The 13,510-nt window shown below is 43.1% G+C and overlaps 1 protein-coding gene across 1 annotated transcript in view; it reads right to left on the bottom strand.

The window, feature by feature from the left end:
• Positions 1-13,510, bottom strand: part of LOC130113010 (neuronal acetylcholine receptor subunit alpha-7-like) — a 146,112-nt gene that overhangs the window by 74,411 nt on the left and 58,191 nt on the right. Inside the window, exon 3 of the mRNA XM_056280527.1 lies at positions 1,469-1,513. Within this exon, the coding sequence (XP_056136502.1) occupies positions 1,469-1,513 (45 nt within the window). The remainder of the gene's footprint in view (positions 1-1,468; positions 1,514-13,510) is intronic.

Raw genomic sequence — 13,510 nt, 5'->3', positions numbered from 1 at the left:
ACGAGCAGTTGGACAGGTGTGCCTAATAAAGTGGCCGGTGAGTGTACATTCCACTAAAACCCACAGAACCCAGTGTCCTAGAAAATCTCACAACTTGCCTCTCTGACATTAAATCCAGGCTGTCCAAACATTTTCTCAAATTTAATGATGATAAATCTGAGGTCATTCTGTTTCGTCCCTTTTGTTACGAATCTTGGTGATCTGTCAGGTAGTCTTAACCATGCTGCTAGGAGTCTTGGGGTAATGTTGATGCTAACCTCAGTTTTGATAATCAAATCAAACATGTTGTTTCGTCATGCTTTCTCCAGGTTAAAGTAATCCCCAAATTTGGGTCATTTTTATGAATTGCCGATCTGCAAAAAGTTGTACATGCTTTTATCTATTTTCGGCTTGACTATTGGAGGGCTTCCTTCACTGTCTGCAGTTGGTACAAAATGCTGCTGCTTGGCTCATTACCAGGACAAAGAGGCATGACCATATCACTCCTGCGCTTGCCTCCCTACACTGGCTCCCTGTTATATTTCGAATTTATTTTAAAAAATTATTGCTCACTTTTAAAACTTTAAATGGTCTTGCTCTTACATACATTTGTGATTTAATGACTTGGTATGTGTCCTTTCGAAAATTAAAACCACTAGATGGAGCCCTGCTGGTTATTCCCAGATCTCGGTTTGTTACAAAGGGTGATGATCAGGCTTTTGCTGTTAGAGCCCCAACACTATGGAACTCTCTTCCTGTTGAACTATGACAAACCAAGTCTCTAGCTTATTTTAAATCTCGTTTTAAAACTTTTCTTTTTATGAAAACTTTTACAAATGTTTATTTGCTTTTATTTATTTATTCTGTTTTTATTTTCACTCTTACTTATTTGGTCTTACTCTTATTTTTGTCTTGTCTGGGTTTATTCATTTATTTTGTGTAAAGCACTTTGTAACATTGTCTTAGAAAATTGCTATATAAAAAAAAGTTATTATTACTATCATTATTAAAGCCCACAGAGGCAAATTTGTAATATTGGGCTATACAAATAAATCTGACTTCACTTGACTCCTCCATGTTGATGCTAATCAACAGACAATGAGAAGGAAGAGAAATTATATTATGATTGTTAGATTCTTGTCACTAGATTGAAGAGGTGCACCGAGAAGCTCTCAAGGTTAAATTATTTTTTATCTTTGGGCACCCTTAGCATTGCCTGCAAAAAAGCTGCAACCACAATATCAACAGCCACGAAGCTGAACACACTTATGTTGCGGCTAAATTGAAAACAAATGAAATGCGCGCGGTAAAAAAACAAAACAAACAACAATAAAAAAACTTTTTTTACAGGCCATAGATATGCACACAAACAATGTACATACACCAGTGTACACACATTCACACAAACGTACACACACACACCAAAATTAACTCAAAAGTGACAATGATTAAGAAATGATCACACAAAGTGGTTGAGGTGGTGACTTACCAGCTGCAGCCACGCATTTGTGATGAGGACTTGGTTCTTTTCATCCTGGAAGGCAAAAGGAGAGGAAGGGCAGAGAGACAGAGACAGGGGGAACTATCAGTACTATGTGGAGGTGTTTCAGGCAGATAGTGAATGAAAGCACTCCCTTGAGGGAAAGAGAAATAAATATTGTATGTCTGGTAAACTTGAGATAAGAGTGAGAGACGGATTGGCTGTGAAATATGATGATACCGTGAAACACAAACAAGTGAAACGTTCACTGAATAACACTGTAATGGCTTAATTTGCTTTAGCCCATATTCTATTAAATTGTATGAAATGTTATACAATGTTGACTTGGATTATGTTGTCATGTTATTGTAATCCTATGGTTCGACACTAATATATACATAAAACTTTGTTAAAAGAAACACTCAATGGTAGGGAAAGTACTCAACAAATGAGCAAAATAATCCAGTGAGTAAAGTAAATTCTTTATGAGACAGCACAAGCCGGTTTCATGCCACAATCAATTGACCTTTCACAAAGTCCCGCCCCCCTTGGTTACTGTTGCTATGCCCGTCAAGCATTTCAGAACTATCCAGTAAGTAGCCGGAAAACACCAAAACATGAAGGAAGAAATCAGCGCATTGTGTGTGTAAAAGTAACAGTAACAATACGTTAGCTGTATTAGCTATCAATAATAGCTAGTAGCAAGCTTAGCTTGGAGCAGACAGGTATTTTTATTGATTTTGGATGGATTAAGCTGGCCATGCGGTCTGCTATACTGCGAAATCTATTGCCGACATTGCGCTTCTTGCATTCTGGGTTTCAGGAGGGGAAAGAAAATTACACCCCCTCCAAACTGTTCAGATATCTAGTATCCGATTTGCAGATCCCATAGGCACACCGTTTCAGCATTTTGCTGTGTGTTTGAAAGCTTGACGGACCGTTGCTAAGGTAGGATTGGACAAGCACCATTCTGGGGCGGTACTTTGCGAAAGGTCAATTGACAGCTGGTGATTGCTTGTGGCATGTGTGTCGGCTTTTCCACAATAAAAGCCGCGGGCTCAGAAGACGGGTCGGCTTTGACTCACTTCCAAAAAGAAAAAAAAACCTTTGCCACTCGCCACTTCAAAACATAATTACGTTTATTTACAAACTCAAAAAGTTCCAAACTTGTTTCTAAGTTAACAAAATAAAGAAACGAAAAGACCACTTATGGCATGAAACAAACTTAAATAGCGATAGCGGTCAAAAGACTTTGCAACTGCCGCTTCGGTCACCCGATATTTAGTGTCCAAACCCTCTGGCTACCAACCATGGCCCCCCCTGCTGGGCGTTTCTCTCCAAGTAATAGACCCAGCTGACAAGGGATTGGAATCACCTGGGTTTAACCAGCGGCTCCACAGGAGGAGGGACATTACCTGGAGAGGGAAATTTACACACATACACACGGCACTAGAGCTGTAACACCCCCTCCCATAACCAGCAGGGGGCCAGCCGTGTGCGAAGATGCGCACCCAACTTCTATCACACCAGAAAACAATCCATAAAAAAACAATAATATACAATATACAGTAGTAAACACATTCATACATGACACTTCATTTGAATAAATTTGAAGGAATAAACACAAGCGCAAAAGCATTTACCAAAAACCAAATTAACGGCTGCGACAGCATGAAACAGGCTTGTACTGTCTCATAAAGAGTTTACTTGACTCACTGGATTATATTCTGCTTCACAGTCTCCAGGCTGAAGATAAACCACACGGACTACAATTGGGTTCCGTTGACTTCATTACTTCTCTGACCAAACAGCACGGTCTGGAAAGATATCAACTCTGTGTACCACTCGATTATACTACGTCCGCTCTCTCTCGCTTACATGTCCCTTACTAAAAATGCTCCCACTAGGAACTAAAACAAGGCGGTCAAACCCAATTAACTACTGTACATTGACTGACAATACACGTGATATTACCCATGCATTCCTCATTTTTAAAATAACTAATAGCAGAAATTAATTTTATTCTGAACTCCATCCCAACATTACAATCGTCCTCTGCAACAAAAGAAGTGTCGTCATTTCAATGGTCTTCACATAAATCCTGAAACATGTATAACCACTATACAATGACTAACATAATACGTCATATGATCCATTCACTCTTTTTTTAAAATAACTAATAACCCTTTGGTCACCATCAGCTGGTGTTCTCCCTCAGCTTATGGTCGATAATGATCTTGAACATGGTACCCGAGATGAAATGCTTGAAATGCCTCACAGACCACACAATACCCCACAACACATGATCATATGTGGGCCATTTTCGCTGTGATGGGGTCAAGGTGCTACTTGCATACTATAACTCGCTCTCTGTGGTCTTGAATTTGAGCTAGCACACTTCCCATGGACTCCTGGGACACATCAGTGTATAGCAGGAATGGCTGAGAGAAGATGGGGTGAGCCACTACAGGGGGATTGGTGAGGGCATACTGCAAAGGCTGAAAACCATCTTCACATTCAGACATCCATCTGAACAGAGCACCCTTTTGTGTAAGAGCATGAAGAGGTGATGCAATCACTGAAAGGTTCCTGAAAAAGTGTCTGTAGTACAAACAAAAACCTACAAAGGCTCTCACCTCAGTGGTTGTTCTGGGGGTTGGCCACTCATGAACTTTGTCTAGATTTTTGCGTCAGGCTGGAGACCTTGGCCGGAAACAGTATGCCCTACAAAAGTTACTTGGCTGCATCCTAAGCAGCATTTGGTGGTTTCCAGCTTGAGGCCAACAGAAGGGAAATGGCTTAAGACTCCTTCAAGGTTTTTAGGTGGTCAGGGAAGGTTTGGCTAAGAATGAGCACATTGTCCAGGTAAATGAGACACTCATTCCAGTGGAGGTCACAAAGCATCAACTCCATCAATCTTTGAAACATCAGGGGTGCATTTGTCAACCCCATCAGCATGGTTTTAAACTAGTATAGAGTTCTTCCAGTGGTGAATGCAGTTTTCTGATTGTCCTTGGATTCGAATCCCACTTGCCTGTAGCCCCTGGATAGACTCATAGAGCTGAACCAAAATGAGCCTGACAAGCTATCTAAGGCATCTGCTGTACGTGGCAAGGGATATTAATCTTTCACAGTGACAGCATTCACTTTCCTGAAATCGATACAAAATTGATAACTGCCATCCTTTTTCTTCACTAAAATTACAGGGGAAGACCATGGGCTACAGCTCTTTTCGATGATGTCATTGTTAAGTAGCTCCTGAACTTGCCTGTCTATTTCAGCTCGGATGTTGGGTGATGCAAAATGACAGGTGAAGACCATGGGCTACAGCTCTTTTTGATGAGGTCATTGTCAAATAGTTCCTGAACTTGCCTGTCTATTTCAGCTCAGATGTTGGGTGATGCTCTGTAGGCTCGCTGCTTGATGGGTTGCATATCACCTGTCTTGATACAGTGTCTAACTTGATCCGTTCTTCCATAGTCTCACTCATAAGCACTGAAGACATCAGAGTATTTTCTAATTAAACTCTACAGCTGACTTCATTGTTCATGGTCCAGTGCTGCCTGGCTGAGGTCAACATTGGGGTATGACTGAGACTGTGCCTGTGTTTCAGCTACCATTGACCCGACAACTAAGAATTCTTCTCCACACTGATTTACAACAGAGAGAAATTCTCCTATTCTTGTGTCACATTGTACATGACAATTGTCCTTGGTGGCACTCATCGCATGAACACAAGTGATGCCTTTCTTGACAGGGGTAAATGTGTATGCCACTAAAAGGCCAAGCAAACTGAGTGGATCAGGTTCCAAGATGCCTGTGTAATTAGAGGTTGGTATAGCTCACCTCTGGCAGATAAGATTTTGACTAACATATTCATTTGAGACATGGCGGGAAGAGTCACAGTCGCTAAAGACAACATTACTCTTCAGAAGAGAAATCTGTGTGGAGCAGAGCAGAGGTGTAAACGTTTGAGACTGACACATATTTACTATCTGTCGCAATTGTTGAGATTTAGTGGCGTTGTGAACGCAGCCCATAAATGACGAGATGACACAAATGTTCGTTGACAATGTATGTCCTCCTGTACACAAGCTAACATTAGCTGTTTCCAAACTCTACATGAGCTAACATAAGCTGGTCATTTGGTTGACTGATACACGGCTAGCTGTACACACAGCTTGCTGAACAACAGCGTGCCGAATGACGAAATGCTGACCACGGCTGTGGGACCATACACTGGCTGTACACGTGCAGTACTGAGCTGTGATGAAGCTGGTTCAACCTGCATGAACATACATACATTTCCATTTAGTTCAATTACCACGTGCACCACGCACTTATACATTTTTCTTAACATCAAACTAGTAGATATTTACTCGGCATTTGCAGAAATAAACTAACGTTACCGAATACAATTTACAATGCGTCAAATGAAGTTCACATCGGTAATAAGAAAACAAACAATATTATCGGCATTTTACGTGCGTTTTCATAACAACACAATAGCTACTGCTATTAGCTCAGTCTGGCGATTATACAAGAATCTACCGAGCTCATTTAGCTTTGTAAAAAAACATTCAAACTCGATCTAACGTTTGTATAGAATACTCGGAATTCACATACAATTACAAAACAGTGTACTTACAACGTTTCCACTTTATCGCATTTAATTAACTCTTGTATTTTTCGGGAGCTCAACTCCATGCAACCACGTGCTTCGTTTCTTTGCGCCGTTCTGAATCGCCTGCGCTGCATGATGACGTCATGTATGCGCCTCATATTACTGATATTGGTGCCTCCATGGCTCCGCCTGCTGGCCAGGCGGGCATACAATTATCCAAACTACTGTACATAACTTACAAGAGGAACCGTCCAATTCCAGAGTTTCGGGCGATTCTCTCCCAGGTCAATGACTGCATGATGTTTCTGCAAAAAGTACCATCCAAAAATCACTGATCGAGTAGCATTTCTCACTACCTGCACATTGTGTGTGACACACTCATCCCCTAGTCTGATGGCAATGGGCAACATACCAAGTATATCAAGAGGATGACCTGTCACTGACCTTGCCAGTACATATGACTTTTGAATGGGCTTTGTCTGTAGAGCAGGTATTGGCATCCGCAGAGCTTCACTGATCAATAAGAAAAGTCAAGAAAAGAAAAGCTTTAACAGCAGTGTTCTCAATGACAGCAAATGCATACGATGTAGAGGTGTGATGTGGAGTATGTGATTGTAAAGTCTTGGGGGCCTGGTTCTCCGGAGAAGCAGATACTTGGCCCATAGTACCTGCAACCAGGGTCCGAAATTAACACTCGCCACCTGCAAAAGGCGAGTAGATTTTCTGATTGGCGAATAAATCTCAGAAGCCTACCCGCCAAATGGCGAGTAATAAAAAAAAGTGAAATCCAACCACTTAATTCCCCCCATCTCTCTCGCTCTCTCACCTCCTTAGCAACAGCAATAACATAGCAATAACAATAACCTAAATTAACCAATCAAAGTGCATTAGAATGTTGATAGACGCTGCTGGCGGGTATTATTATGCACACACTCGAGAGGAACAACGACAGCAGCACCCGTCACACTCGGTACTATTCTTTTAGCTAATATTAGCGAGCAACATCAGTTATGTGGTGATATTTAGAAGGCGCAAAACCACCATCAAAAAGACAACCATGCCCCGAAGAGGAGGAAGCCACCATCACCACCAAACCGAAAAAAATAAAGTTTAGTGAAAAATGGAGGTATGACGATAAAGGAGCTGCGAGAGGCTGGCTGGAGTTAACGCACAGACCGTGATAATGAGTTGCTCCGTCTGTCGCCAGTATGCCAAAAAACCGTAGCAGTTCATTTGTCATCGGTAACAAGATAATGAAGGTAGAAAACATCAAGGAACATGAGACCTCCAGATGTCCCATTACCTGTATGAATGCCTCTCGGGCTCAGTCGGAGCCTGACCGGCGATATTATGAACCCTACATAGGCCTCGCCAAAATCCCGCCCTACTCTGTCTGTGATTGGCTAACCCTATCCCTAACCCCACCCTAACCCTAACCTTAACCAACCTAACCAACGGAGGCAACGAGTACTAGCCAATCAGAGGCATCGGGTCTTGGCGTGGCCATAGTAGGATTCTGGATTTTGGCGAGGCCTATGTAGGGTTCATAATATCGTGTCCTGGCAACATCCTCCGTAAAGGCGCTAATAGCCATGTCCGAGCAGACCAGCATGGAAATCTCTCCGACTTCGAACGGCTGTGCGAGTAAGTGAATTTAGTTGTCATCTCAAAATATCCTTATACAGTGTAAACAAAGTGCTGGCTGTAGCTAACGTTAGCCAGCTAGCACTAGTATTTGACACCTAGTTTGCACTAGCGTTAGCTGTGTGCTAGCTTCAACACCATGAAACAGGTTAAAACTGACCGGCGTGTCCGCGGTGGTGTAGCGGTCAAAGCATCGGCTTTGTGTCGATGCAGTTGCCCACTGGGGACTGGGTTCGCGCCCCGGTCTCGTCAGATCCGACTAATATGGCCAGACTCAATGAAGCAGCAATAATTGGCAACGCTGTCTTTGGGAGGGGGCGGACTCAGCTTATGTTCGTCACATGAATGCGTCCCTGGGTGTGTCAGAAAAAGCAGTGGTTCGGCCTGAATCCGCCTTGTCACGAAAGTGGGGAGGCATCTCCTTCGAGACTGCCGGCCGGAGAGATGCAGTTGGCGAACGCATGCAGTACGAGGGTGGGTGTTTGAACTAGAATAGGGATCGATTAGCTACTAAATTGGGAGGAAAAAAAGGGAAAAATCAGAAATAAAAATGATTAAAAAAAAAAAGACCTCAACTCAGTCACACTCTCAGATCTACTGATGGTGCAGCTGTCATCTCCCAAGATCAGGGAGTATAACCCAACCAGTACTGTTAATCTTGTGGCACCTCTGTCAGGAGCAGGAGGCCAGACTTCATGAACGGTGCAAAGAGAGTGGCTGCTGCAGAGTGAGAAGTAGTCTGGGACTAGAGATGGGCATGTGGAGCACTTGAGTAGTTACAATAATACTGCAAATAAAACGTGAACTCATACTTGTAACATTTTATCATTTAACCATTGACTAATTTTACATAAAAATATTTTTGCTTCAAATCTGCACATTCTTAAAAGCTCTTGTTCAACACAATACCTTATTCTCTCATTGATATGTACTGAAAACGTTTGTATGGCACAAAAACGGCTACTAATTATTTTGGCCGGTAAAACTAGGCTTGGCCGATAGATTTTTTTCATCTACCAGTCCCCTTGGTCGGTAAGCCAAAAAGTTAATTTCGGACCCTGTCTGCTACCATGCGTTTCCCTGATAAAAGTCCTCCTCTTCAAAGCTTACATGCTACTCATGGTCTCTGGATGCTGATCATCTGTCTCTCCCACATCTGTACTCAGCCCTCTCAGGTTCGCACCCTCTGGATTGGCAAAGTGACTCACGTTGGTCAGCATATCTGTTGCCGGGACTGGAGCTGCGGTGTTAATAAGGACTAAAGTGTTGGACATGATCATAACCACCAGGGGAACCATATGGCTGTTGCGGGGAAGATGGGGGTGTGGATAAGTATTGCTGTTCATTTTGACCTGAGGAGTAACTGTGCCATGCATGGTCACCTGGTGGAGGTGTTCTGTAGCGGCTATATGAAGTGTGGTGTACCTCTCAGGAAATGGATGTGGAGAATGGTGATAACTGTCCCTGCCTCTCTCTACACAGGCCCAGTCAGGTGAGTAGTGCCTGTCTCTATGCATGCCCCAATGAGAAGAATTGCATGTGCCAGCCTGTAACTGTGTTGTTTTAGCAGAGTCACTTCCACTTTCAGGGCCTTGAGATCAGCATATAGCTCTTTCACTGCCTGCAAGAATTCAGGAGACTGGTCTGATACACTGTGTTTTGAGGACACCAAAGCTGCAGTGACCTCACCCGATGAGGGTTCCATGGACATGCTTGATGGTTGTATGTATGCTGGTTGGGGCAGCCAGTCTCAGAGCCTCCTGTGCGTGTTCTCATTCACATACAACGATAAAACTCTCCTCCAAGGTGGTAGCCCCATGTTCATAGCATTTTGCTTGAATAGTTGTCTGCAGACCGGCAACGAATCTTCTGACCCTTTCCATAGCAATTGCATGCACACTGTAGCCTGGAAAAGCTTCCAACACCATTCTTGTGATCTCAGCTGCAAAAACTTCTAATGGCTTCTTAGGCATGCGTGCCCTTGCATTCACAAAAGTTTGAAAGTTTAGCAAAACATTTCCTACAGAAAAAATCATTCAGCTTAGCTACACTTTGATCATAGTTTTTCTGCATAGCCGGTGTGAGAGATAGCCAATATATGCCAATGCATCGCCACTTAGTCTGGTAGGTAGAAGGGAATCTAAAATTTCCTTCTGTGCATCAGCACAAGCATTCACAGCAAGCTCCAATCTAACTTTCCAAAGAGAAAAAACTGTCCTCGTCTTTGCCATCTCCGTGGAAACACGGAAGTAGTTCAACTCTGTAGTGACAAACCCTCGTAGTGTTGCCGTCAGTCTGGTCTACCTTGTCAACAGGCAATGAATGGCACATCCCGTACGTCCGCTGCAAACGACAGCTTGTTAGTCGAGCTATATATATATATATATATATATATATATATATATAAAATCCAACTTCAAAACAATGATGGAATTCGCAGATGTATTCTTCTGGCTAACGTTGGCACTTCAGTCACAAAACTTTGCACCAGTTTACTCACCACATAGCGGCGTGACTCACTGGATGCACCAGATATGTAGTTTGGCCTTGGCCATAGATGAGAAACAATGAGAAGAAAACCCAGCTGCCACTAGTCTGACAAAACACCCAGATAAGAATCAGGTTCCATTGACTTCTTAATTATTTCTACGGCCAAACGATACGGTCTGGAACGATATCAACTCTATGTACCACTGCCCACTCTCTCTCTTGCTCGCGTGTCCCTTACGAAAAATGCTCCCACCAGGAACATTACCCCAGAAACAAAACAAATCTGTCAAAACCCGTATAACTACTATACATTGACTAAAAATACATGTGATATTATTCATGCATTCTCGATTTTGAAAGTAGCTAATAGCAGAATATTGTAGTGAATTCGAACGCTTTACTCGACTGGTTAATGTAGTCGCCCGTGGTGCGGGAGACACGGGTTCGCGTCCCGGCTGTGGCGGTTCCCAGCTGCCTCCCCCGAATTCGCTACATTGGTGTCAGAAGTGGAATGGTGAGACCGTGAGGCCATCGGAAGCATATGCGCCCACAGGCGTGAGGGAGCTGATATGCTGAAGTGCGGGAGTAGTGTAACATGCACGGATAAATAGACTCGCTAGCCCTTGGCTAGCAGATCGGACCCTGTAGTCGACTGGTTAACGTTGACACCCGTGGTGCGGGAAATCCGGGTTCGCGTTCTGGCTGTAGCAGTTACCGCCCCCCCGAATTCACTACAATATTATTTAATCCTGAACTTAATCCTAACGTTATGTTGTGTTGTGTTGTGTAACAAAATAGAACAATATAGAGGAGAATAGAATAATCATACAAACACTTTTCAAAATAGTGACAGTGATAAGATTAACAGAATATAAAGAAGACAGTATCTTATTACTTATGTTGTTGTTTTTGAGAATGAAGATGCCACCGTTTGCTGAACCTCTTAACAGCACAGACTGTTGAAATATTGGATTTAAACATTTGTTTCACCCCGGCTAAAACTTTTGCACTGCAGAGACCTTGGGTAACATCATAAGCATACCTTCTTTAATGTTATAGCTGATTAAAAACTGGCTACTAATTAATTAATTAATTAAGTACGTAAGTAAGTAAGTAAGTAAGTAAGTAAGTAATGAATTCCTATAGGAATTCATTAATTACTAGCAGTTTTCAATCAGCTATAACACTTAAGAATTAAGAGGAATTAACTAATTCATAATAGCTGCCTATAGCAGGGGTGTCAAACTCAATTTGAGTTTCTGGTGTGGGAGGATGGTGGCATGAGCTCGCGTTTGCGGTGGCCTCACCCAGTGCCGACTATGCAGTGTCTTTGTCCACATCTACGTCTGAGTTTGTGTCATCGTGTGAAAAATTATGTCTGTGATCGTTGATTTCGCTTGATGGCTGGGAGAACTGGCGTTTGATCCACTGGGAGGGCTTGGTCTGCTGTGGGCCTAGGGACCATGGCCCTGCCTGAAGGAAACACCGAGGGCAGTCTGACAGGATGCGGAAGCAGGGCAGGCTAAGCTAACTGCTAACCCATGCAAACTAGCAGTTCCGATAACACCGAGGGCAGTCTGGTGGTGGCCTCGCCTAGCATCAACTGTGCAGTACTTTTGTTTGTGTCTGTGTTTGTGTCGTCGTGCGGAGGAGATGTGTCAAAGGTGTCTGGCTGGGAGAGCTGATGTTGGATCGGCTGGAGGAGTCTGGTCTGCTGCGTCCTGTAGGCCCAGGGACCATGGCTCTTGCCTGGCGCTGCACCGGAGGAGGGAACACCGAGGGCGATTTGACAGGATGTGGAAGTAAGAGGACGCCACGACGCAATTAGCCTCTTCTTACTTTCTTGCTTCTTGCGTTTGAATGAGCCCGATTCATGTTTTTTCTTCTCCATTTTGTAGTTCCCTCAAATTCATTCATAAAACTGTCCAGTTCTGTCAAGTGTAAAAATGCTTACTCACTCCCCCTTCTGGCAGTGTGACACAGTTATACCTCACAACGAATCACAGCTGGATCACAGCTCCGATGCATTCATGAATAGTTGTAAAAAAGGCTATAGCCTTTATAGGGGCCATTAATATCTATGTATAGGGGCCCCGTACTGCACTGTATTTTTTATCATTAGCTGACTTTACGAGTGTGTCACTGAATGCGTCGGAGTCCCGAGACCCGGTGCGTTCACGGACGCTCGTAAACTCGGCAACAGAGCTCCAAACGGGGCCCCCCGACCTTGTGGGCCCTGGGGCAACCGCCCCCATGCCCCCGCTCTGACTCTGCCGCAGGTCCTGGCTGATGTTCATTCTCTTGACATTGCAATTTTTGGACTGTGTTGCAAATTTACTGAATGGACTGTGTTGCTGACATTTTTTCTGCTTTGTTCTCTGTTTTTGTATGTTTTTGGTGGTGTCGCTTTGTTTTGGATGTTTTTTGTCTTTTGTGTTGCACTGCTGTGGGCTGGGAGAAACTAAATTTTGTCAGTTTTGTGTACACAAGTACATGAATGAGATGACAATAAATTGTTCCCGATTCCTGAATTCCGCTATGGGCCACACTCAGAAATAAGAATCACATAAAGAGCCAGGCATATATAATTTAAATGGCATGATATTAAGCAAAAAATCAAAAATTAAAAATTAAATATCTTTGATTATATTGTTGCATGTCCCATGTAGCCTTTTCACACACAATTTGGTCAACATAAAGCCATAAAATAATTTAAAAAAAATAATTTATTGCTTTTTTGTTGACTGCAATTCTATCAGTTCTAATTGTAAGTGCACCAGAGCACTGTCCACATCAACAGCAAATGGATTTGTAAAAAGCTCAACCATGAATTTTTGAGTCTCAAAATCAACAAATCTGCTGAATTCTGCTTTGAGTGTCTTCAGTTTTTCTGCACGACTCCCTCTTAGGAAAGCAGTGGTGAGTGCATTTGCCACTGCCTGACAGATCGGAAAGTGAACATAATTTCCCTCCTGCATTTGGTTCTCCAACAAACGCAGTTTTGTTCGAAAGGCTTTCAATGCATCAGCTGTTTATGTCCCTGCAGGCAGCACACCCGTCTGTTTGGTTTGGCATGCACATGGGGCATGCATCACTGTGCAGACCACAGCTACAACTAGGCAAGCCAAAATTTATTGAGAACCTAAATAAATATGCGAGCTGGATCAAAATTTGCAAGGGGCCAGATTTGGCCCACAGGGCTTGAGTTTGACACGTGTTCTATAATGTCATTGCATGCTGTAACATTTAGATTTCCCTTCACTGGAACTAACGAGCTTAGGCCCAATCCATGT

Source organism: Lampris incognitus, chromosome 5 (assembly GCF_029633865.1).
Source record: "Lampris incognitus isolate fLamInc1 chromosome 5, fLamInc1.hap2, whole genome shotgun sequence".
Lineage (NCBI taxonomy): Eukaryota > Metazoa > Chordata > Actinopteri > Lampriformes > Lampridae > Lampris > Lampris incognitus.
This window is presented reverse-complemented; position numbering and strand designations above follow the sequence as displayed.